The sequence below is a fragment of the Mauremys mutica genome, chromosome 2 (genome assembly GCF_020497125.1).
Source record: "Mauremys mutica isolate MM-2020 ecotype Southern chromosome 2, ASM2049712v1, whole genome shotgun sequence".
NCBI classification, from domain to species: domain Eukaryota; kingdom Metazoa; phylum Chordata; order Testudines; family Geoemydidae; genus Mauremys; species Mauremys mutica.
The window spans coordinates 176,216,701-176,242,120 of NC_059073.1; the positions used below are offsets into that span (position 1 = coordinate 176,216,701).

General features: G+C 46.5%; 1 protein-coding gene across 4 annotated transcripts in view; it reads left to right on the forward strand.

The window, feature by feature from the left end:
• The first annotated feature begins 17,799 nt into the window (after positions 1-17,799).
• Positions 17,800-25,420, forward strand: part of CTNNAL1 (catenin alpha like 1) — a 149,682-nt gene continuing 142,061 nt past the window's right edge. For 2 of the 4 annotated variants that reach the window (XM_045003764.1, XM_045003766.1), the window contains exon 1: positions 18,319-18,525. In XM_045003764.1, the coding sequence (XP_044859699.1) occupies positions 18,403-18,525 (123 nt within the window). In that variant the 5' untranslated portion in view covers positions 18,319-18,402. Of the gene's footprint in view, positions 17,915-18,318; positions 18,526-19,021; positions 19,127-25,420 lie in introns of those variants that run through there. The other 2 variants (XM_045003768.1, XM_045003765.1) reach the window with 2 other exon arrangements.

Genomic DNA, 25,420 nt, shown 5'->3' on the forward strand with positions numbered 1-25,420 from the left:
GGATCTCTGCTCCAGATGTTAATGAACCCATGCCTGCACACACCCAGTTCAGTAGTTATCAGACCCATTCTAGTAATAAATCCTTTATTGGTATCCAAAATAGTGAAGCTCTCTAATTGCATTGTGAGCTCCCTCCAAGGAACACCGCCCAAAGCCAGGAATGATCAGCTGCCATTGTCTAGCCTGAACAAAACAACATTGGTATATTCCCTTGAGCCATCAGTTTACACAGTTCTCCCTTTGTTACCCCAAGGGGAGTAAGGTAATGCTTCAGAGAGGAAAATACTAGAAAAATGGTAGGAGGAAAGATAGAAACGGAAAGCCCCTTTTGTCAGAAGAGCAGACTCAGCTCCCTTCCATGTCTGTCACTGGTGGATTTAGCTTACAATAAGGGTGTCCCTCCCTCCCTGTGTGATATAATAAAAATAAAGAGACAAGGTAATATGGTGCAAACAAAGGTAAGTATATTAAGGTAAAGGTACAAAAAAACTAGGAAAAATGACAGGGAAGAAACCCAAACTTAACCATACAGTGATTCAGTGACTGGCTTTAGGAGCTTGAAGCTCAGACCCACAAAACCTTCCTTGGCATTTAGAAAAACAATAAGAGAAACCCCAATACAGAAACTTTCCTAGGATTTAGGCGCAGTGGACACAGCGCACAGGTGCGAAGCCCAGGACCTTCTACTCTCCGGCTGATTTAGAGCCTTCGAGGAGGACTACTGGGGAGTCTCAACGACGGTTGGACTTCGTCGCAGGCGGGGAGACCCTCTGGGATGATGGGCACCAGGAAAGCAGGACCCTCCACAGGTCAAATGGATTCAGTTTGCTATGGCAGGGATAGTGATGACAGGCCTCTCCTTCCTCAACCTTGCTGCAGGATAGATGGTATCTATCTTCTCTCTAGCTCTGGAGCTGTAGGAAGACCCGACGGTGCACCCGCTGCCGCTGGAACGGACAGCCCCACGCAGGCACTGAGCAGGCTCTTATATAGACCTTTTGGAGGGAAAAGTTCTGAGGGAATAAAATGTTGGGTGCTGGTTTTGGCAGGAAAAACTGGTTCAGTCTGGTTTGAGCCAGGGAAATCCAGTGTCTTTAACAGTAAACAAGCCTCCTTACAGAGATGGAGTCCAAGAGTTACAGATGATATACTCCATATTGGATTTCATTAAAGCCAGTGATTTACATAACCTTTACCTTATATACACTATAAAAACAGCTAATTAAACACCTATAAACAGTATCAACACAACATTTCTTACTAACACCTTGAACCATGGCTGTTTCTCTACAAAAAACCCTACCCCTGCTCAAGTAAGTGTTCTGATACCTGGATCCAAAATCTGCATCAGTTCCATTGGGACTTCATCTTCTCCTGACTGATCGTGCTGGGGGCTCTGCCTGACTCCAGCAATCCAGAACTTCAGCTACCACCACCACCTCGGCCCCCAGATTGATTCAAGCTTCACAGAGTGGAGAGAACCCAGCTCTCTCTCTCTCTCGGTATAGCCTTCTGACCCCAACTTGTGCGATCAGTTATAGTTTTCTAAACCTGACTTTTATAATCATATTTAAGTTAGATTTAATATTATACCTGTTTTGTTTGCTTGGCTCCTCTATGGTTATTACCTGGCAATAAATAACTTTCATGGTTAAGCTGGTTACTTCTCTCCCCCTCCCCCACCCCTGTGGGCATTTTTTGGTTTCCTCATTTGCTCTGCAGCAATGCTCCTCGTATCTAAGCTAAAAGATCCCTGCAGCACCCAAAAATCCTGTGAGGTTTGCTCATCAAGAGGGTTACTACCAGAACAATTGTAATGTGAAAGTAGAGATAGAGACACGCTGAACCTGGGACATATGGGGGTGGCAGCTTGGAAGTGCTGCTCGACCCAGCCTGCTCAGGCGTACGCTATTCTGGTGCAGTGCTCGTGGCATATGAGGGTGACAGCTTGGAAATGCTGCTCCACCCAGCCTACTGAGTCCAGGGACATATAAGGGGTCAGCTTGGGAGCGCTTATTAACCTGATCCTCTCAGTGTGTGTGTGTGTGTGTGTGGTGTGTGTGAGAGAGAGAGAGAGAGAGATATTCTGGGGATGGAAGAACCCAGCTCCAGGGCCGCCCAGAGGGGGGGGCAAGAGGGGCAATTTGCCCCAGGCCCCGAGCCCCACAGGGGCCCCCACGATAGTTTTTCGGGGCCCCTGGAGTGGGGTCCCTCACTCGCTCCGGGGGGGCCCAGAAAACTCTTGCGGGGCCGGGCGCAGGAGCTTCTTCGCTCCCGGTCTTTGCCGGCGGGGGGTCCTTCCGCTCCGGGGCAGAAGGACCCCCCACTGGCGAATTACCGCCAAAGACGGAGTGGGACCCGCCGCCGAAGTTCAGCTCGGTCTTTGGCGGTAATTCGGCAGCGGGGGGCCCTTCCATTCCGGGACCCGCCGCCGAAGTGCCCCGAAGACCCGCGGCGGGGACCCCCCCCACTGCCGAAGACCGAGCTGAACTTCAGCGGCGGGTCCCGCTTCGGCGGTAATTCGGCAGCGGGGGGGGCCCCCGCCGCGGGTCTTCGGGGCACTTCGGCGGTGGTCCCAGAACGGAAGGGCCCCCCGCCGCCGAAGACCCCGGGCCCCCGGAATCCTCTGGGCAGCCCTGCCCAGCTCTGGGGAACGTGGGTCCTGCAAGATAGCTCCACTGGGAGGGAACTTGCAGCAGGGAGAAGTAGAGCTCCATATGAGAACACAAGTGACACAAGCAGTCCATTGATAGAATTACAGAACCTCTCTGAAGAGTAACCCTAATAAATGAGCATACCCCAAAGTAACCGGCAAATCTGGTAACATTCTTCAGTTTCTTTGGCATACTAACAAGAACTGAGATTCCTGTATCCATCAGTAGGGGGGTGTTCATATGCCTAAGGGAGTCTAATTTGTACAATACCATTTAGTTATACAAGACAAGGACCATGTCTTTATACATATTTGTATAGCACCTCGTAAAATGGGGATCCAGTCCTGACCAGGGCCTCTGGATCCTATGGTCATTCCAATGCAACAAAAAAACACTACCTTAAAAGAATGGTATTAGGGTTACAAAGTCAAGCTGTGACCGGTGAGCTGGGACCGGGGTCCCAGTCAAAGCTCACCATCTCTGCTGTGAATCTGAACCTCAAGAATTAAATTTATGTATGTATATTAATCTTTTAACCATACTCTCTCTTTTCTTTTTTAATTTTAATTTAGTTAATAAGAATTGGCTGTAGCATGAGTTTGGGTAAGATCTGGAATATTCATTAACCTTGGAGGTAATGTGTCTGATCCTTTGGGATTGTTAAAACCTTTTCTTCTATATGATCATCATATTTGACTTGGATATCTGGATGGAAGCCTGAGGCTGGGTTACTTCAATGGAACTGTGTTGTTGACTTCTGGACAATCAGTGAGGTAATAAAGAAGCTGTTTTATGCTGGCTTGGTAAATCTAAGTATTGAAAATATCCACCAGCTTTGGGGATTATCTGCCCCATTCTTTGCAGTTCACCGTAATTGAGCCTGAGCTTTGTAGTTGCAAAGAGTTCCTTTAGAATTTAGTCCAGAGGTTATAGTCCAATGTCCAATATCACATTCAGGGAGTACCAGCATAACTGGGATCTCAGTCCTTGTGGTTTAGGCTTCCCCTGCATGAAACCTCAAGCAGATCTGAGATAAACTGGATCAGGACTCAAGGGTCTTTTTATACAGTGTTCTAGCATCCACTTGATCATGTAATCCTGGGTAAACAATAAGCTTTTGATGTAACCTTCTGTTTTCTAAGCAGCACCAGTAATTAATTACACAAATTAACATAGGGCAATCATTAGGCAGTCTATTACAAATTTCAAAGAGACATATAGACAATGACATTATTTCACCCAAAAGTCATCTAAATGTTAATAGTCTCTTTTGATCTCTGAATTAATAGTTATAGTGACAGACAGGAACTGTTTACATGGCTATCCTCTAAGATACTAATTGTGTGTCAAGTATCAGAGGGGTAGCCGTGTTAGTCTGGATCTGTAAAAAGCGACAAAGAGTCCTGTGGCACCTTATAGACTAACAGACGTATTGGAGCATAAGCTTTTGTGGGTGAATACCCATTTCAGACACATGTAGTGGAAATTTCCAGAGGCAGGTATAAATATGCAGGCAAGAATCAGTCTAGAGATAACGAGGTTAGTTCAATCAGGGAGGATGAGGCCCTCTTCTAGCAGTTGAGGTGTGAACACCAAAGAAGAGAAGCTGTTTTTGTAGTTGGCTAGTCATTCACAGTCTTTGTTTAATTCCACTACATGCGACTAATGAAGTGGGTATTCACCCACAAAAGCTTATGCTCCAATACGTCCGTTATTCTATAACAGTTTTTCCCAAACTTGGGACGCCGCTTGTGTAGAGAAAGCCCCTGGTAGGCTGGGCTGGTTTGTTTACCTGCCGCGTCCGCAGGTCTGGCTGATCGCAGACCGAGGGACGTGCTGGCCGCCACTTCCAGCAACTCCTATTGGCCTGGAGCAGCGAACTGCACCCAGTGGGAGCCGTGATTGGCCGAATCTGCGGATGTGGCAGGTAAACAAACCGGCCTGGTCCACCAGAGGCTTTCCCTACACAAGCGGCGTCTCAACTTTGGGAAACACTGGTCCAGGGGTCGGCAACCTTTCAGAAGTGGTGTGCCGAGTCTTCATTTATTCACTCTAATTTAAGATTTTGCATGCCAGTAATACATTTTAATGTTTTTAGAAGGTCTCTTTCAACAAGTCTATAATATGTAACTAAACTATTGTTGTATGTAAAGTAAATAAGGTTTTTAAAATGTTTAAGAAGCTTCATTTAAAATTAAATTAAAATGCAGAGCCCCCCAGACCAGTAGCCAGGACCCGGGCAGTGTGAGTCCCACTGAAAATCAGCTTGAGTGCCGCCTTTGGCACACGTGCCATAGGTTGCCTACCCCTGCACTGGTCTATAAGGTGCCACAAGACTAATTGTGTGTATCACCTCTAATTCTTTAATAATACAGGTTTGCATTTCAAAGTTCTAGCCTATCTAGCCTTGAATGGCCTTAATTACCATTCTAACACTGAGGAGTCCTTGTGGCACCTTAGAAACTAACATATTTATTTGGGCATAAGCTTTCGTGGGCTAGAACCCACTTAATCAGATGCATGGAGTGGAAAAATACATGAGCAGGTATAAATACATGAAAGGATGGGAGTTGCCTTACCAAGTGTGAGGTCAGTCTAATGAGAAAATTCATTTAACAGCAGGATACCAAGAGAGGATACCAAGGGAGTGGGGTTCTAGCCCACGAAAGCTTATGCCCAGATAAATGTGTTAGTCTCTAAGGTGCCACAAGGACTGCTTGTTGTTTTTGCTTATACAGACTAACACGGCTACCATACTGAAACATTTCTAACATGTTTCTACAGGCTGACTCTGGGTTAATTAGCCTGCAGGATGCTTACCCCTTTCCGATCATGTGTTACACTCTTTATAACTATTCTAAGTAACCCATGAGAGAGTCTAAAAACAGGATGTTTTCAATACACTTAAACATGCTTTTTCATGACTCTGAAATACTGTACTGTTTATCATAGCACAAATATTGCTTCCCAGAAATCAGTAGTCCTAGCATGGTCTGTTAAGGCACATATATTATTATTATTGAAACAATCTCATATTCCCAAATAGAAAATATACCTATCTCAGAGGACCCTGCATGTCAAGTGGGACTGCCCCCATTGGCCCAAGTGCAGGGTTGGTACACCTCATCACACGACTGGCAGGACTCCCTCTTGGATCAAGCAATTGCGGTTAGGGGGACTCAGTCTGTGCCTCTTGAGCCTCCTGACTGGGGCAAGTAATCACAGCTGGGCTTTGACTCTCTGGGCAGGGTAAAGCCAACAAATAGCAGCCACAAGCGGGGCAGAGCCAATGCTCACTCTCTAGTCTCCTAAGCCTCCTGGCTGGGACAAACAATAGCAGTTAGGGGACTCTGACTCTCTGGGCAGAGCAGGGCAAACAGTCAGTCTGTAGCCCCTGGGCAGGGTAAAGCAAAACAAATAGTATGCGGCTCCTGAGCCTCCTGGCTGGGGCAGGCAATAGCAATTAGGGGGCTCTGACCCTTTAGGCAGGGCAGAGCAGTCAATCAGTTTATGGCTGTAACACCCAATAGCCACACCTAGTCACAAGTGCAGGGGGAGGGAGTAGGGGAACCTGGGCCCACCCTACTCCACTGGGTTCCAACTCAGGGCCTCTAAGGCTGGAAAATTCCCAGTTAAGGGTTCAAGCATCAGCTTCTAATACATTCCCTGGGTCACTTCCTACCACAAGGCTCATCTTAGGCATCTCCTTGGCTGGCAGCAGTTCAGCATCCCAGTCAGTCTCTGCAAACAAAAGGTCATCCACAGCATAGTCCAGATCTGCAGTTCTCACCACTTGGAGAGTCACAGGCACCCCTGCAGGAGTCTACAGCACACATCCCTCCACCTCCTCAGCCAGGCCAGACTGATCTGGGTTGCCTCCTTTTATCTGTCCCTTCCACTTGGAGCATGCACAGCAGGGGCGAGGGGACATGGTCTACTGGCCCCACAGTGATTGGTCAGGCCCCGTTGGCCCAGTGCGGGCGTGGTACACCCCCTCACAATACCATTAACAGAATATCTTCTCCAGCCTCCGTTTTCCCTCCTCCTCAGGGTTATGATGTTCAGTTGCTTTGCTTCTCTATTCTGAATTAACAAAAAGTTGGTTAGATTTCTAGTTCCTGCACATGGAACTGGAGGCAGATCAACCACAAGTTCTCCTCAGCCTCAAACATGGAAGTCTCAGCAGCAGACACATATGACAGTGCCCAGAGCACAGTCCTTGCAGTTTATCTAGCAAGCAGGGAGTTAACTCCCTGATTACACTTCATATAGGCGTATAGGGGAGACTAATGAAGGAGGGTAGATGACTGACTGCTCAATCAGGCTTTCAGAAGGAATATAAAAGTCTCCATAGAAACAACTATTGACACTACTCAAAAGCAGGAAGGATGCTTTTCAGAAGGTAGAGCTTCCACCTACACCCAAAGGGGCTGTAGCCCAAAATGGTAATGTTAGACGATTTTGTTTTCTTGTTTTCAGATACTGTTCTAGCTCCCTCAAACATAAAAATGGAAGGAAAAGACCTTGATGACTATGAACATTTTTTTTGGCCAGTACATTCACTCTAACAGTTTACATATCACTGATCAGATTTCTATTTAAAGCATCTTTTAGTCTCAGAGGCTAAAATTTTCAGACTAACTAGTGATTTAAGGTGCTCAACTTGAGGTTCCTTAGAAGCTTGATTTTCAGAAAGTGCTGTGCACCTGCCCTCTGAAAGTCAGGCCCCTTTAAGAGTTCCTCAAGTTAGGCACCCAAAATCAATAATGATGTCTTAAAAAATGCCACAGCCTACCAATGGACCATCAGTTTCTGTGATTTCCTGGTTGCCTTTGGGATCAACCATGAGTTGCTGTGTGGCTCTGTAGGGGCGGGTAGCACTCCTGGCCCTGTGGATCCTCAACCCCACAATGAGACCTATCACTTCCAGAGACTATAGGGTATGTCTCCACAGGTGCCAGGTACTCGCCTTCCTTCAGGCAGAGGGTTCTCTGCGATGTTCCTGCAGGAGATTCAAATGGATCCAGCTACCAGAGTCAGCTGATGGCTGAAGTGGGGAGACAGGTTGTACTTCTGTCATTTCACCATGCACTCAGGCACGAACAAGGTGAGGCCACCCTGTTCTCCTCAAACCTACAGTCTGGGTTGCCAAGGTCACACTGGGATGCCTGCTGTACCTCCAGGTCTGTGTGGAGGGGCTGATTCTCAATCTGTTTTACATCTATGCCCCTATACTGGGCCTGGAGTGAGTGCAGGGGTATCGGCAGGTGTCACATCCTCACATTCCATCCAAATTATAATGAAAGCAATGTAATATCGGGCTGTTAAGAAGGCGATCCTGTCCTAATAGCACTCACTATCACCAGATAAAGAAACAGATCTGAAGATGGTTAAAGAAAACTTAGTTTGATAGCATTCTGTCTGGCAAGAAATCACTTATCCATAGTTGTGGTTGTGAACTCCTCATTTCTTTATTGTTTTGTCTTTATAGTCCCCACTTCTCTATTGTTTTTCTGTATGATCTCTGTCTGGTTCTTTGATTGTTTCTGTCTGTTACATAATTAATTTTGCTAGGTGTAAATTAATTAAGGTGGTGCGGTATGATTGGTTAGAGAATTTTGTTACAATATGTTCGGATTGGTTAGTAAAATCTTAGTAAAATGATTGGTTAAGGTATAGCTAAGCAGGACTCAAATTTTATTACATAAACTTGGGTCCAAGAAGGAGACCAGCAGAAAGAACAGAAAGACCTGGAAGAAGAAGAAGAAAAAGAAGAAGAAGAAGAAATCACCTCTAAGACTCAGCCTAAGATCAAAGCTGCTAAGAATCCTCTACACAACCATGACATGCAGCAACCAGAATCCAGATGAAACTGACCTTGCCTGGCGAACAGGGAAAGTTCGCCTGCCTGATCAGGATTGGTGAGCATAGCATTGTATGCTTAGCATGTGTATTCTGCTTGGTAATTGTTAATAAATAGAGGATAAGGATATTACTGTGTAAGGCTCTTTCACTGGTAAACAGTCCTGCAAACCCACAAAGAATATGCCCTGAGCCCTAGGAACTGGGTAAGGGTGGGACAAACAGTTTTTTTTCTCTCCTGCTGATAATAGCTCACCTTAACTGATCACTCTCCTTATAGTGTGTATGGTAACACCCATTGTTTCATGTTCTGTGTGTGTGTGTGTGTATATATATATATATATATATATTTCTACTGTATTTTCCACTACATGCATCCGATGAAGTGGGCTGTAGCCCATGAAAGCTTATGCTCAAATAAATTTGTTAGTCTCTATGGTGACACAAGTACTCCTGTTCTCTTTTTAAATTAAGAGGGTTACACCTTGAGCCTGAGTAACTGAGTAAGGGTGGGTGCCCCTAGAGTGCACGAGTAACAGAGAATTTTGTGCCGGTAACAGCGGCAGAGGCAAGCCTTTTCCTTGGCACAGAGGGTGTGGGAAATGTGGAAGATATGTGCTTGGCTCTTCTGTTGTGACTACACCGAAGAGGCCAATCAGAGAAGGGATACAGCAATAGAGCAGTTGGAGGGAGAAGTTTTGGAGCTGGAGAGGCACCTGGCCTCTCGCCCTAGGGATCCATCAGGGATCTCCTGTCAGGAGAAACGGGATGAGCTCTGGGCCCTCAATGACTCTTGGGCCCAGGGCACTTTCATTAGATCCTGCATCCAGCTCCTTTGGGAGATGGATTGCAGCTCCCGCTTTTACTACACTCTGGAGAGAAAGAGAGGTGCCAAAAAGCATATCACGTGCCTGCTGGCAGAGGATAGCACCCCTCTCACAGATCCAGTGGACATGCAGGGAAGGACCAAAGCCTTCTATGCCAGACTCGTCTCTCTAGATCCGAGCAACTCTGATGTTTGTGGGCTCCTGTGGGACAAAGCGTATGGTCAGTGTGGGCAACCTCTCATTCTGGCTGAGGTCTCAGAAGCTTTCTGTCTGATGCCCACTGTGACTGTGTATACCTGCCCCTCACTGGGCTGGATGGGATTAACTCCATGCTATGGACCGAGGAAGCCATGATCCCTCTCTCCTGCTGGGCATCCTCCGACTGGAACCACAATATAAGAGGGAGCAACTCAGTCTGGGCTGAGTGAGGAGGAAAGCAGTTGGGTACTGCAGGCTCCTGCCAGGAAGTTTCTGAAGCCCCAGGCTGCAGAGGCCGACTGTGCTAAGGCCCCTGCAGACATGCAGGCAACTGCCGAGGATGTCAGAGAAGAGTTTTCTGACTGCCGGGACACTACTGATGTTGGAAGTGAGGGTAGGAAGTGTCTCAGGGAATGGAACGGTTGTAGAGAGAGACTGAGCCTGAACCCAAGAGAATCGGTTCCTTGGGACCCTGGTCAGAACCCAGTAGAGTAGGGTGGTCCTGGGTCCTCCTACCCTGCACTGTACCCACCACTGGGTGTGGTCACTACCTGAAGGAGTGGGATTTACTGCCTTGAACCCAGGGGGAGCTGCTTGGACTCTGGCTGTTGGGCCACACTGCCTTGAACCCTGGGACAGCCTGACTAACTCTGGCCACTGGGCTTTAATGGAGAGCTGGGCTTTAATGGAGAGCTGGATCAAGCTAGAGGCCAGGGTGTCTGACCAGCTACAGAGGTGCAACATGTCTGGTCGCGGTAAGGGCGGAAAGGGGCTGGGTAAGGGAGGTGCTAAGAGGCACCGCAAGGTCTTACGAGATAACATCCAGGGTATTATGAAGCCTGCGATCCGAGCACGCTAAGCGGAAGACGGTGATGGCCATGGATGTGGTGCACGCCCTGAAGCGCCAGGGGCGCACCCTGTATGGCATTGGGGGCTGAGTCGGCTTCTAACTCTCTACAAACTCTACAGAGGTGAACAGGGTTGCTCCAGTGCCTTTCCCTTCAGGGGAGGGCACTTGTGTTCAACCAGTTGGTCCTGTCCATGCTCTGGCACCAGTTCAACACCCTGAGCCCACCCCCAGGAATCCTGGCCAGCCTCCGGAAGAAGATCCTGGAGTTTTTCGGAATGGGGCTGTACAAGGTCTCTGCAGGTGTCCTGAGCCTTCCTCTTGTGGGTGAGGGGGGCAGACTGATTCTGGTCTGCATCCACAGCCAGGTCCACGTCTTCCACCTCCAGGCCCTACAGAGACTAATTTACACTGCAGATAGTCAGCATAGGGCATGCTGGCACACTTCCTCCACCATGAGTTCCACTATGACTGGCAGCTCTTTTCTGTCCACCTGAGGTCAACTCAGAGACCTCTCTGAGCTGACAGTCTTTTACCATGACATCCTCAGGAGGTGGAAGCTAGTCTCAATGACAATGTCTGCAGTGGCCACCAAGAGGGACAATCTCTTAACAGAACTCCTGCTACACAACTCACCCATTAGTGATCAGGTGTTGGAGTCCCCCTTAGTGCACCAGAGAATGGTCCTGGTGCCACCAGAATTGGAGACCTCCTGGACTATGGTCAGAGGGACTGGGTGGACCCCACAGTGCTTTGTCAAAGCATGAGGCTGTCCACTCTCTGTGTTCCCCATCATGTGCTCCAGTAGTTGAGGGCAGCCTTGCCCCCCGCTTCTCTCTCTTTTCTCAAGTGGGTCCTGCAGGAGGATGCTTCCTGCCCACCTCTCATCCCTGGTCCTCCGGAATTTGTCATTGGGCCCCTGCCCCATATGTCTCCCCAGTCACCTCTGACATGCTGCCTGAGCTGGTGAATGACATCCAGCCAGTCTGTCACACCCCAAAAACCACCAAAACGTCTGTATACACTCATGCTTCATACCATCCATTTCCTTGTCCTTGTATTCCACCCTGGCTCCAAGAGGTAGGACCTGCTGCCAATCTGTGAAAGGCAGGGAGTTTTGGTGGGCCAGTCTGTACTGGACTCTGGTTCCATGGCGCACCAGAGATATTAGTTCGTGGCTCCTCCATGGAGCTGTGAGCATGGGCCTGTATGTGGCACATTTCACAGACTCCTCTAATAGCTATCCTCTCTGAAGTGAGAGGGAGACACACTCTACGTAGATGTACACCAGTATCAGGCTGCAGCCACTTCCAGCTCCTCCACAATCTCCTACTGAGGTTCTGGCTGCACTTTCCCCACACCTCCTCATTTCTGCACACCCCATCCATGGCCTGACAAAGACATGAGACCTCTTTGTCAACCTCCTCCTGGCACTGGCCAAGATGGCCATCCATCACACCAGGAGGAGGAAGCTAGAGGGGGTACTCTGCAACTATGGGGCCTATTTCTAGTCCCTTGTTAAGTCATGCCTCTAGGCAGAGTTCCTCTGGGCATTGTCCACTGACTCCTTAGACATCTTTGAGGAGCAGTGGCTGTTGTCAGGGGTTCTCTGATAAGTGTCTCCTTAGGGTTCCCTGATTTTTAACCTGTTTTTTCATTTATTGCTGCAAGACTTCAGTTGTGCCATAGGTTCAGTGGTTCCTCCCCCTTGATTGAAGGGTGGACCTTTAGTTCTGGACAGCCCTAGGCCTGCCCATTCAAGTACCCACAATAGGTTATCTGTTTGGATCCCTCTGCATTCAAATACATCTGCTTCCTCCTTTTTCTCCATGCCACCAGAGCATACTGCCTGCTGAGGAGCACTGAGAGTACAGGACAGACAGACTTCCTGCTCTCAGTTCTGTGGCCTCCAGATGAGGGAAAGAGCAATTGCATAAAAAGTCTTGCTCGGCCCCAAGGCACAGCTTGATGGAATGTTTTGAGATTTTGGACACCAGCTTCTAAGAACACTCTACTCAGCATGAGTAAATAGCAATTTTCAGAAGTCTACAACTCAGCCAATTTGAGTGGATTTTCACAAGAAAAGTGTTTCCCAGAACACTCCCACCACCACCACAAAATGTCAAGTTCTTGATCCAAAGCATGGAAGCACTAGAACTTCAGAACAAAACATTTGAAACAATTATTTAACATTCGCAAAGCACTGTATGTTCCCATAGCCTTGGTTTTGGAATCATTTCTGCTGAAACTTCTCCCCTTCCCTGCTCCCCCATCCCCGCCCTCCCCCTTCCCCCAAAAAATCAGCCTGAGTCAGAGACCTGGCCAGGGAAACTTCAGCCCAAATGATTACAGTTAATCAAAGTTACAAACAACTGAAAATTTGGTCTTAGAAAGTATTAGACAACCTTAGTTATAGTCATTGCTGCCAGCTCTTCCTCTAATAATAAATCCTCACCCTATCATAATAAGGAAGTCTTACAGGATGCAGTATCCCATTTAGCTCTAGGCAAATGAGTACTTGATTACAATGGAGGCTTGCAGGAGAAGAAATTGGGAGAGAGGACTGTTCTCTGAATCTATGAGTGTAGGTAAGAAAGTGTGGTTGGTGGGGGAACAGTTGTTAGATTTTGATAACTGGCTTTCTGTTATTAAAATATTAAGTTATCCTGGAGGAAAAAGATCTTATAGTAAATTGGTGGCAGTCAGCCACAAGTGTAATTTTAGGGGGATGTGGGGAGATTCCCCCAGCTTTCACATGAGGGACATCATCAGTATGCTTCTCCTTCCTGCCCTTCGCTCCTCCAACCAATCATCTATCCTCATCTGGAAGAAAGAGAGGTAGCAGAACGAGAGTGCAGTCTCAGGTTGCTTAGTGCAGTAGCACTCAGGACTCCCTTTGCTTTCCACACTGATCAGATGGGCAGGGAGGAGGCAGTTGCTGCCTCCTGGCATAAAGGGCCATTCTGTTCCTCTGTTGGGCAGACAAGAGGGTGCTCTGTGGTGCCATTTTAGCTCTTTCCCTGCCTGGCCCTGCAACAGGCTGAGTGCAGAGCAGGGAGACTGAGGCATGCAGATGGGATGCTTAATCAGCTCTAGAGAAAAGTTGGCTGAGCCCTGTGCTTAGCAGCAGCTTCTTCGCTTCTGAAGTTGGTTCTCTTTCGTATGAGAGAACTGGGGCGAGAGTATAGCCCCAGATGAGGACAGCTGCAGGTGTCTACCCACAGGGGTAGATTTTGTGTGGGAAGACATAATCTTGTGGAACATCTGAGGATGGGGAACAACTCAGTAGGTAGTACGCTTCCCAACCTTGGTCCAAAATGACTTTAAAAAGTGCTCTTTCTACTAAACTTTCACGCCAACAATTTAACTTGTTTTCCTTTTCCATCTCTAAAACTGAGCACAACAGAAATAGGAAGGACCAAAATCCACTAACATCAGCCCTCTCTTCCAATTACAGGGACAGATCCTGAGGGATATGGCCACCTAATCCTAACAAATTATTCCTCTTTAGTACTCCACAGAAAAGTGAATTTGTATATCCCTTACCTCACAGTCCTTCCCAATATGCTTTTGGGGAGAATGTAATCCTTCCTAATCTCAAGATTGATCAATTCAAACCTGTGTATGTGAGTGTGACACTCTGTACCTCAAAGTAGCAGCCTGGAATTCCCATATTCACCACTGTCACATAATTAGGATATGGTTTGTACAAAGTATGCCTTGTGAGGTATCATTTTAAAAGTCTTTATCTGTTGAACATTAATATCCTGTTGAATTGTATGTGAAGTTATGAATCATTGCTATGTTTTATTTAAATATGTTATGGGGTTGGGAATGCTCACAAGCCAGCCTTTCAGTTACAATAAAGGAGGGCCAGAGAGCGTTGATGGCCCGTCAAGGAAAGAATCTACTATCCCTGAGACTCCTTATAGAAGGCACATAAGCAATGGAAACTGCTTGACCAATAGGAACTGTCTGACCCCCACCCCCTCACATCAAGAATCTTTCTAGCAGCTGGAAGAAAGTATAAAAGAGGGAGAGTAACATCATCACAGGGCCTCTCCTCCTCCCCATCTAGAAGCACATCAAAGACAAAGACTTTGAACTGTGGAAGTTTGGTACCAGGCTGGAAGGTAGTCCCAGCCTGTGTAGTGAGGAACTGTAACCTGCTTGTACCATCTATCAGGGTGAGACACTGCTTGATTCAAATCCTGCTTAGATTGGTTATATGTTAATAGATGTTTGGCTGCGTGTGTGTTCCCTCTGTGTGCTGCCCCAGCCCTGCGCAGACAGCTGGGATGGCTGACCTCAAGCGAACTGCCCAATGACCACAAGATCCATTAAGATCTGGGGTGCAAGACTGGGGAGTTGGTGGGAATTGGCTGGAGCCTCTCTATTGATGGTTCATAAGTGACTAGGAGATCATTCATGTAACTCGGTTGGGTGTGTGTCTGCCTGTGGATGGCTGTGTATGTGGCAGAGACTTGTAGATGGCAGTGCCTGTCAGACGCTTGTAGCTTGACATCAGTTTCACAGTGTGAGAGGCAGCCCATGTTGGTAGGTTTGGAAGGGTCAGTGGTCCCAGTCCAGGTTACACTCCAGGGACCCCATCACAGTGAGTAAGCATCGAATACCTTGTAACCAGCCAGACCAATCCTTGGTATCAAAAGCCCGAAATCATCTCTTTTGATTAATGGAAAAATACTTGTATATTTGCTTCTGTTTCTGTGCCTTCATCTCTCATTCTTTCCCCTTGCAACACTGAACTGGTGCTTGTGGTGAGGAAGGGTCAGGAACACATTTTATAACATTAGTGGACCTGAATGAAACCCAGACCTGACTTAATGGATCTCAGGAAAGCCTCATAAAGTGACTGCCATCTCTCCTAGCTCTGTGGCAGTTCTCCTAGTCTATAGCTGACATGCTCTTTCTTGTAGATCAGGAGTTAATGTTATAATGAACATCATTAACTCTTAACAATTTGCTGTGTACGTTAAGAGCAAGTACTGGAGGAGGATGTCATGTAAAGCTGCTGCTCCCTAGCACCTCTTCCTTTCTGACCATCTGTTTCTTCCCTTTCGTGCATATTTTAACTCTCATTGTTTCCACAGAGATGTGGGTGGTGTCTGGATAGCTGTGAGGCATAGCATGCTGTGTGTGTGTTCTAGTATTTATGTATTCCCAGCCTGAAGAATAGTAATTTTTGCTTCCTGAAAATCTGCGAGGAGAATTCTGCCAATATCTCCTGAGGCAGAGAATTCTAGATGTTTATATGTTTGGGGATAAAAGTGCGTACATGTATCTAATCTACACTTTAGGGGTTTTAATCTTCAGTAGGGATGCATGCTTTTTTTTGTTGCTGCTTAGTTGAAACACATCCATCCCCAACTCCTTGGGAACTTTCTTACCAAATTATATTTGAACACCCTCCAAAGCTCCTTTCCCCAAGTATCCTGCTTTTTCTGCAGATTGGTTAGATTTAAACTTTGCTGCCTCAAAGCCTCCACCCCAAACCCCGCTTTGCCTCCAGCATTTATAATGGTGTTGAATATATAAAAAATATTTTTTAATTTATAAGGGGGGTTGTATTCAGAAGCTTGCTATGTGAAAGGGGTCACCAGTACAAAAGTTTGAAAATCACTGGTCTGGTATATATAATTTGTTGAAGAAGGGAAGCTACTTTAAGTGTATGTACAATAGTAATTGTCAATATGTATTTAGCTGTGTGTGTGGCATATCTAAAAATGGGTCATAGAGAATTTTTTTCAGGAGAGGTTTTTATTTAAAATGGACATTATGCTGTACTATTTCTCTTGTCTCGTCTCAGAGCTGAACATTTTACTTATCCTGTGTCTGATCTGGAAACTACATCCAACTTAGAAAAGGCTGAGCCTCAGTCTTTTTCAACACTGAAGAAATGGTGCAGCAGCAGCTAAAACTAACATACATTTTGGTACGGCTAGACTAGTCTAAATTGGGTGTGGGTGCATTGTGCCATGTTAGATGTAAAATGTAGATTTTATGTGGTTTATATTATGGTAGTGCCTAGGAAATACATTCAAGCACCAGGACCTCACTATTTTAGGGATTGCACTGACAAGTAACAAAGAAGACTGGCTCTGCCCCAAAAAGCTTACAGTCTAGGATTAACAGAAAAATATCTCAGCAGTATTTAGAGCTAGTTGCATAAATCATGATTGACTTTTCATTTAAGAATGTATAGCACAAGTTTCATCTTCTGGACAAGCAAATATCTTCCTTGTAACACTTGATGTTGTACAATGGATGTCACTTTGGCAGATACAATATTGGATAGGGATGGAATCCAATTTCCTGAGTTAATAAGAATAGGGTCATGGCTTTATCTAGGGTTACACCTGCAGCTCTAGCAATTTTCTCTTTTTATTAAAAATCTAAGTAGGCCAAATAATCTTGACTCCCTTTATCTTAGCAGTAAAATAACTTTCAGTATTGTGTAAATGACACTGAAATCGAACAACTTACAAATGTTTTTAAAGGCCAATGACAATGCAAAACCTTTACATATTAAAGTAGAGATTATAGAACATTAAGAAATCCTGGAAAACAATCAATCATATTGGGTGAGCAAGTGAGGTTTTTTGGTTCAAATATTGTTTCTAGGGATAAATTTCAGTAGATCATAATGAATGTGATGAGGCGAGTCAAACTAAGCATGAAGCTTATCTACTCTGCCACCAAAATAGGGAGTGTATAGGACATTTCCTCAAATTGTTGATTTGAAAATGAACAACATATGTTCTAGGTAGAGCAGTGGTTCTCAACCTATTTACCACTGTGTGCCTCATGTGCAGCCCAAAATGCATCATGTGGGCAGCATCCAATACTACCTGTATGGCCTGGAGGTTATCACATGGGCCACAGCTCTGTGCTGACTGGGCTGCAGGTTGAGAACCACTGAGGTAGAGGAAGGAATCCCTGGAATGGCAGGTGGGGGGCTTATCACTTCAAGGCAGTGCTGCTGTAAGGACAGAGACTGTGGGATGTTTCTTCCTTCAAGGCATTAAACCTGCTCCAACTGGTCCTTGTTTTTTTCCAGGGGGGTTGTGAAGCAGGATAAAACATGTGAATCCCAGACCCACTTGCCTTCAGTGGGGAACTAGCTTTGGGGCTAGCGCTCTGGCTCACACCTCACCAGCACCTCTGGGTTTTTGGTTAACTGCCAGAATTCCCTCCCAAAGACAAACTTTGCCAGCTGCAGCTAGAAGGCACGCCAACGATTAGAAACCATCAATTCCGGTAGCAGCTTCCAGAGCCCCAGCTGTTCAGTCGCCCCTGTGTCTAAAATGAGGAGGCAGAGGGTCTCTTAAGCGGTTGAGGGGATAGCAAAGCTTGACCTCCAACAACCTCCCTGCTTCCTGGGCAGCCAGCTTTGTAGCTGTGTGGAGCTGGGCCTGGCTGGTTGAGGAGGAGGAGAACTGGCACATGGCGCTGAACTGGAGCAGCGGCCCCGCCAAGAGACGTTCAAGGCTCAGTGGAAAACTGGGGTGTGGGAGACCGGCGCGGTACAAGGGGGGGGGGAGCTGACTGGGGGCAGCTCGAGCGGAGAAGAGCCAGGATGGCATGTGTGCAGCACGTGGAGGGGCCCAGTTTCCTGTTCCCAAATTATTCCAGCGCTAGGAGCAGGAGCGCGGGGTCCCGGGGGGGGGGACGGGCCGGTAGCTGCGACCGGGTTTGTTTTCCAGGGGCCAATGTAGGCAAACGTGCGGAGGCGCTGGCTGGCAGCCGCGGCGCGCCTGGGTGGGGGCAGCTCTAGCCGGCGCGGGGACTTGCCACTCGGGGGGCTGCGGCCCGGGCCGGCCCCGCTAGGGGGCGATGTGCGCAGCCGGCGCGGCTCCTGCCCGCCCCGGCCCCCCACGCGGGCCGGGGGGCGGGGCTCGGGGCGGGCTCCGGGGCCGCAGCGGTGTCGGCGGGAGACCAGCGCGGTGCGGGCCGGGGGAGGCGCCGCGGGGCCGGTCCGGCTGCGGCTCCCGCCATGGCCACGTCCCCGTGCAGCAGCGGCGTCTCCTCCGCGTCGTCGGCGGGGCTGGGCGCGGAGGCGGCGCTGGAGATCCGCACGCGCTCGGTGGAGCAGACGCTGGTCCCGCTGGTGTCGCAGGTAGAAATCCCGGCTCGGCTCCGCGCGGCCCGGGGAAGTTTGTGCGAGCGGCCCCGCGGCTCGTGTGCCCGGGCGGGAGGGGACTGCGGTGCCCCCCCCCCCCGGCTCGGGCTCCAGGGAAGCGGGGCCGGCCGGCGGCTGCCCGGGCACATCCCCGCGCCGCTTTCCCGCCGCGCCCTGGGCAGGGGGCGCAGGCTGCGGCCGGGCCGCTCTCCCCGGCCTCCGGGGTCCGTAACTTCCCCGCTTGCCCTTGGCGGCCCACGGCGTGCCCGGGCCGGGCCCCACCTGCCCCCCCCGCCGCCGCCGCCGCCGCCGCCGCCGCGGAGGAGCGAGCGAGCCCCTGGGGGCGGCAGGGCTGGCGAGGGGTTGCCGAGGCTCGCGTGCAGCTGTAACCCTGCGCTTGTGCCCTGCCTGCGTGCGGTGTGGCGGGTTACATAAGGGCTGCGCGAAGCCGCAGCGTGGCACATAGAGGTTCAATCCTGTCAGGCACCGTGAAGTTGTCAATGTAAAGTACAAAGTCAGGATGCGCGGGAGCATCTATGTAGGCTGCATATGCAACGTGCATAACCAGCTAGACTGTGAAAGATGTAACCTCATGCAAGTGCGTATATAGCGGAGCAATTGGTGTGGCTTTGGAAGCAGTACTGTTTCAGTTAGCTGGTGTTTTTGTGTTCAAACGTCCAACCGTGGGACCTGAATATGCTGAACAAACACGTTTGTAATGCTGCTGAGAGTTGGATTAACTTCAGTGGAATTATTCATGGTGGTAAGCGCCAGGCTCAGTAGTAAGTGCTTGCGTGCTGTGACCTTTAATGTTGCCTAAATGTGTGTTCTCATCACATCCAAGATAGCACTTAGCAACTACGTTTTTAAAAGGTACATGAAGTCAACATGCTCATTGTGTACAGTGCTATCTATGCACTGAAAATAAATCTTGGCTTTGTAGACTTCTTGATTGCTGGATATGGAGTGAATTTGAGGGGCTTTTTATGCACAGTTTATAGGTCCACAGTATGTGAAAATAACTTTCAAGAAAATCAGTAACTTCCGCCAAGTATGGGTCTTAAGAGCTTTGATAACTTAGAAAATTTAGAATAGATTTATTGTGTACATCAAAATTATTTTGAAAAGTTGCATGGAATAGTGGACATGAGTGAGAACTGGGAATGCTGTAGTTGTTCGGTCTTCATACTAAACTTTACTACTGTATTAAATGTACTTCCTTTTAAAATGGAACTTTTTAGCCAGAACAACATTTGCTTAACTCTAGTTTGGAAGTAGTAGTATTCTGATGAAATAGCTAATGCTTGAAAGGGAAAATGTCAATGAGAGAAATACATTGATTGCAAGTTATAACTTTCTAATCAGGTAATGCCAGCTGTAATGAATATTAAATGCTTGATTTAAAGTTATTTTTAGGAAAGATCTGGGGGTAGGGAGAGAAGACATCCCTTGAAACAGCTTGCTTACTAAACAACTTACTAAAGCCATGAAGCTTGGCACCTGTTAATTCCCATTTTGGATGGGCTACACTAGTATAAAGTAGTGTTTAAACATTTTAGCTTAATATGGTAACATACTGAAATAAACTAGTGTAAGCCCCCGTTTTGCATTCCTGTAGCCAGCTTACACGGAGTTTGCACTGGGGTACCTACAGAGAAATATTTGCATCAGTGCAAAGGCCCTGTCTGTGTTAACTGTGACCTGTTAGTTTAGTCTAATATCCTTAAATATCAAAGTGGGATAGAAAGTAAAGTTCAGTGGAGTTTCTACTTTTGTGCGCATTTACGGAAGTGTAGAGTATATTGACTATTCAGGTGTGGGGGGGGGGGAGGGTAGCTAATAAAATCACCAGTTTGCCTACAAATTTTATTCTGCGTTAAAAATTGACTTTTAAATTTGGAGTTGATGTGTATGAGTACACGCAGAAATTCTTTTTCTTCTCTAATACACTTTAAATTAGAAGAATTTGGCTTACTCTCAGAGCACTCAATACCGTGAAGGTTCCACTATCTCAAGGCAAGTAGAGATTTTTTTCTTGGCAAGTGTGAGTGGCATTAACTTCTGTATAAATAGCATTGCATTTGTGCTTTATAGTTAAACTACACTTGGAAACTTTTGTGGCCAGATTTTCAGAAGTGTTCAGTGCATCCTCCCTGCTCCCCTCCTCCAAAAATAATTCAATGTAAGTTGCTGAGTGATGGGCACTCATGGAAATCTAGCCGTTAATGTTTGCCTCATGTAAAGTCTTTTTTAATTCTAAATTAGATTGTTGCCATGAATGAGAATTCTATTCAGGTTCAGTCTCAGATAGCTCACTTGAGACCAGATTTGCTTATTAAACTTGCCTAGTAGTGTTAAAGAGGGTACTCAGTCTACATATATTAAAAGAAAGTGTCAAGTACAGGTCTCACCAATTCACCATGTGTAAGTTTTCCATGTTAAGTATTAGGTATTTACTCAAGGATTGTGACTATGCTAGTGTAGAACATTTAATATTAACAGCAAATGTATGATTAGTTTTATACTTCTCTCATTTGTACATTAAATGTGCAGTAGAAGCATCAACACTTTGAAGTTTGTTTTTCTACAGAATACACTTGTAGAAACAAAGGGCATTTTCTTTCTAAAGTGTTCACTTTGTGGTACCCAGTTGGCATACAATGTTGGCCATTAATTTTTTTTCTCATATTTCTGTCTCTGTAAGGAAAAGAAAATCTTTTTTGGTAGGATTATTTTTTTGGTTAATTTTGCACCAGTGCATATTGTAAAGAACTTAATATACCATGGGAGTTTTGTCACTTCTTTATCAGTTTTTAAAAGACTTTGGTCAGGTCAAATTATAGTTTAAAAGAAAATCCTTACGAGCGGCACAAGCATCCTGTAAGCGCCATTTTTCAGAATTGCTTTATGTATTATTGCAGCAGAGAGAAACAAAAAGGAAACAGACTATTGTCTGATCAGTTTAACTTTCAGATTTTCCTTCATTAAAGCCTTATTGAAACACAGGTTATACTGGTTTAACGAAATCAGTTTTTAAACCAGTGCAAAAGGCTGTGTAGACAATCTCTTGTTTTGTGTTAAACCTGTTCCTAATTGACTTACGCTATAAAATCAGGCCAATATTAATTTAGTATTTTAAGAGTCCACATGACCTTTTGAATCTCTTAGACTAAAGTGATTTTTATTCATACCTTTATGTAATTGGTGGAATTTTGCATGAAAAGAATCCTAAGCATTGAAATGTTGCCAACAGTGCAGAGGAATTCTTATTTGTTCAGATTAAACCAGTTACCATTAGAATTAAAAAATTAATGGAAATATTTCTTAATGTTGTAAATAGTAAACTTTTACAAAACTTACACACCTAATATCTTGCTTGACAGTGGCCTTTTAAAGTGTAGCAACTGATTTATGTTTTACTTTTTTGTTTGTTTACTAATCAAAACCTGACAAAATAAATCTTCAGTTTTCACTGTAAGTATCGTTTTAAGTATATCCCTCAGGGTATGTCTACGCTACCCGCCAGATTGGCGAGGAGCGATCGATTTATCGGAGATCGATTTATCGTGTGTAGTGTAGACGCGATAAATCAATCCCCGATCGCTCTCCCGTCGACTACTGAACTCCAGCTCAGCAAGAGGCGGAAGCAAAGTCGACAGGAGAGCAGCGGCCGTCGATCCTGCGCTGCGAGCCTGTGAAGTAAGTGATTCTAAGTCGATCTAAGATACGTCGACTTCAGCTACGCTATTCTCGTAGCTGAAGCTGTCCCAGGGTTCAAGGCAGTGTGGCCCAACAGCCAGAGTCCAAGCAGCTCCCCCTGGGTTCAAGGCAGTAGAAGGTCACACTGTTCTCCCCGCTTCCGGGGGAACTGCAGTCTACTGTCCCGCCATTTCCCTCAGTGGCAACTGCAGCCAATTTTTTGGCCACTTCATCAGTGGCTGGGAGGAACCGAGCCCACCCACTACTCCGGGTCCTGGCCCAGGGACCCTGTATATGGCCACTACGTGCTACATCCCCTCCGACTCTTCAGTTCATTTCCCTGGGCCACGTCCCCCAGACTCCCCAGCACCCTCTTCACTCTTGCCTCAGAGTCTCAGCCTGCAAATCCCTGCAGCCACCCAAGAGCAGTCTTTAGCTCCCCCCAGTCGCTGCTAGCAGCACTGCTCTCTCCAGGGTGCTGGCAATCTTTCCTCCTGCTAGGAGCCTGACATTCCCTCCTCAAGCTCCAGGCAGCTACTGAAGCTACTCTGCCCTGCAGCTCTTCTTAAATGGGCCTGCTGGGCCCTGATTGGCTGCCTCTACACAGCCTCCCTAGGGCTCTATTAACCCCTTAGAGCCTAGTGCGGGGAGGGCACCACCATCACACATCAATTTAATCATTATATAAATCAGCAAGCAGGAAACCTTGATTTAAATAATTGCTTTTATTCTTGTTTTGCATTTGTACTTTTCAGTTATATTCCTAAAGAAAGGTTGATATATAGTGGTTACTAAACAAAAAATGTTATGTTGATTTGCAACTAAACATAACCTTTACACTAAATTTGGTACTTTTTTTCATAACCAGAAGAATACGCTGTACCAATATGCATTTATTTAAGCAACTAAACAGCTTACCATGTATTTAGACTACTAATTTTTATTTTTTAATATTAGAAAATGAACAAATTTGTATTTCTGCTTTGTGTCAAGCTCTATAGATGGGCACTGGAGTTAAAGATGCATAAATAAAAAAAGCAGTTTTTATTTTAAGTTGAACCTACTTTGTGAGCTGAATACATAAGAAATATATCAAAACATTTTCCATTTTAAAACTGATTATATAAAGGAACTATTAGCTGTAGTTAACGAATTAAAACTAATGATTGTTTTTAGTCAGCATGTCTTTGAAGATTTTAGAACTAGCGGGTCTCATCCTCTCATACCTGGTTTTTATTCATACATTGGAAAAGGAAAAAAAGCTTTCCTGCTTGTTCAATTCTTAATTGGTTTCTTAACCTTGAATGAATTAGTCATTAAACTGAACAAGTTGAATAAACTGAAATAAAGAAAATATTCTCTCCGCATCTGCAGAAGAGACTACTTCAGTCAAAAACTGGTTTAGTACTTCAACAAGCTCTGGCTTCAGGTGGTTAGCTAGTAACTTCCACCAGTTCAGTGGTTCAACTTTCAAACTTCAGCAGCAAACATGTACTGCTTAATATTTTTATTTAAATAATCGTAATAGAATACTGTAAATCTAGTCCTTAACATAGGTTTTCCATTTCAAATAGATTTAAGAATAAAAAAATTTTTTTTAATCTTATTTTTTTTAAAAACTGATTTTTATCCACCCTGCTTTGTTCCCCTGGCTCCCTTCATGCCAGAAAAAGAATAAAGAACCTAAGAATGGAAATACTGGGTCAGACCAAAGGTCCATCTAGCCCAGTATCCTGTCTTCTGACAGTGGCCAGGGCCAGGTGCCCCAGAGGAAATGAAAAAAACAGGTAATCATCAAGTGATCCACACCCTATCGCCCATTCCCAGCTTCTGGCAAACAGAGGTTAGGGGCACCATCCCTATGCCCATCCTCGCTAATAGTCATTGATAGACCTATCCTCCATGCACTTTGTATTGCGAATTGTTGGGTCTCACTGTGAATGTTAGGTACTTCTTGTGGGTGTACAGTATGTGAAAGTACACATCCTGGAAGTCAAGAGCCACAAACCAGTCTTGAGCCTGCAGAAACAGAACAATGGAGGTTAAATTACTATCCTTAATCTGAGGTGACATGCATTTACTCAGTATTCCATCTAGGACAGTGTTTCCCAAACTTGGGACGCTGCTTGTGTAGGGAAAGCCCCTGGCGGGCCAGGCCGGTTTGTTTACTTGTTGCGTCCGCAGGTTCAGCAGATCGTGGCTCCCACTGGCTGCGGTTTGCTGCTCCAGGCCAATGGGAGCTGCTGGAAGCGGTGCGGGCTGAGGGACGTGCTGGCCGCCACTTCCAGCAGCTCCCATTGGCCCGGAGCAGCGAACCACGGCCAGTGGGAGACGCGATCGGCCGGACCTGTAGACGCGGCAGGTAAACAAACCAGCCCGGCCCACCAGGGGCTTTCCCTACACAAGCAGCGTCCCAAGTTAGGGAAACACTGATCTAAGATAAGACAAAAGACCTCATTCTTCAGATAAGGAGGATTAGAAGCCTCTTCACCTATTCTCCGGGGATAACATTTTTACAGGTCTCAAACTGAAACAAACAGAAGTGGCATCATTGCAAGAGGGTCCTGTTGAGAGGGATCCTGAAAAGGGACAGGGAAAGGCTATGTGGTGGGCGTAATGAACAGAACTGTACAGGACAGGCTTGAAGAACAATATCTAATGCCTATTAATTGGTTGTGACAGTCACCCAGACCCTGTGGAACACAGCAAGGCAGCTCCCAGCTTCTGGCTGACACTGTTGTGGATACCAAAACACGCATCAAATCTGCTGCCACAGAAAGTGCCATGTTGGTCAAGGAGTGGAAGAAGGGCATCCCGCAGAGTAACTAGGCGTAGTTTGTTGCTGTTAGCCATGGGAATAAGGTGTCCTCTGCCTTTGTTGGTGTCAATTCTTGTAAAGCTTCCTGTAGAGAGCCGGTATGTAAATCCTCAGGGATCTTAAGGTAGCCCTTGTGGGAATGGAGTGCTTCATCTTTCCTCTAGTTAAGAGTTCCAGTCCCCAAAAAAGGCAAGTCCTCTACAGTGGCCTGTACTTTGTGTGGTATACCTGATGCCTGGAGGCTCATCTCTTAGTGATGGCTATGGCCATCCACCCTGTAGCTGTATCAGATGATAGCCCTGGCCACCTGTAGCAATATACTCATGACTGTCTGCTCCTTCCTGGTGAGCTTTCATTTCATCCCTGCAATCCTGC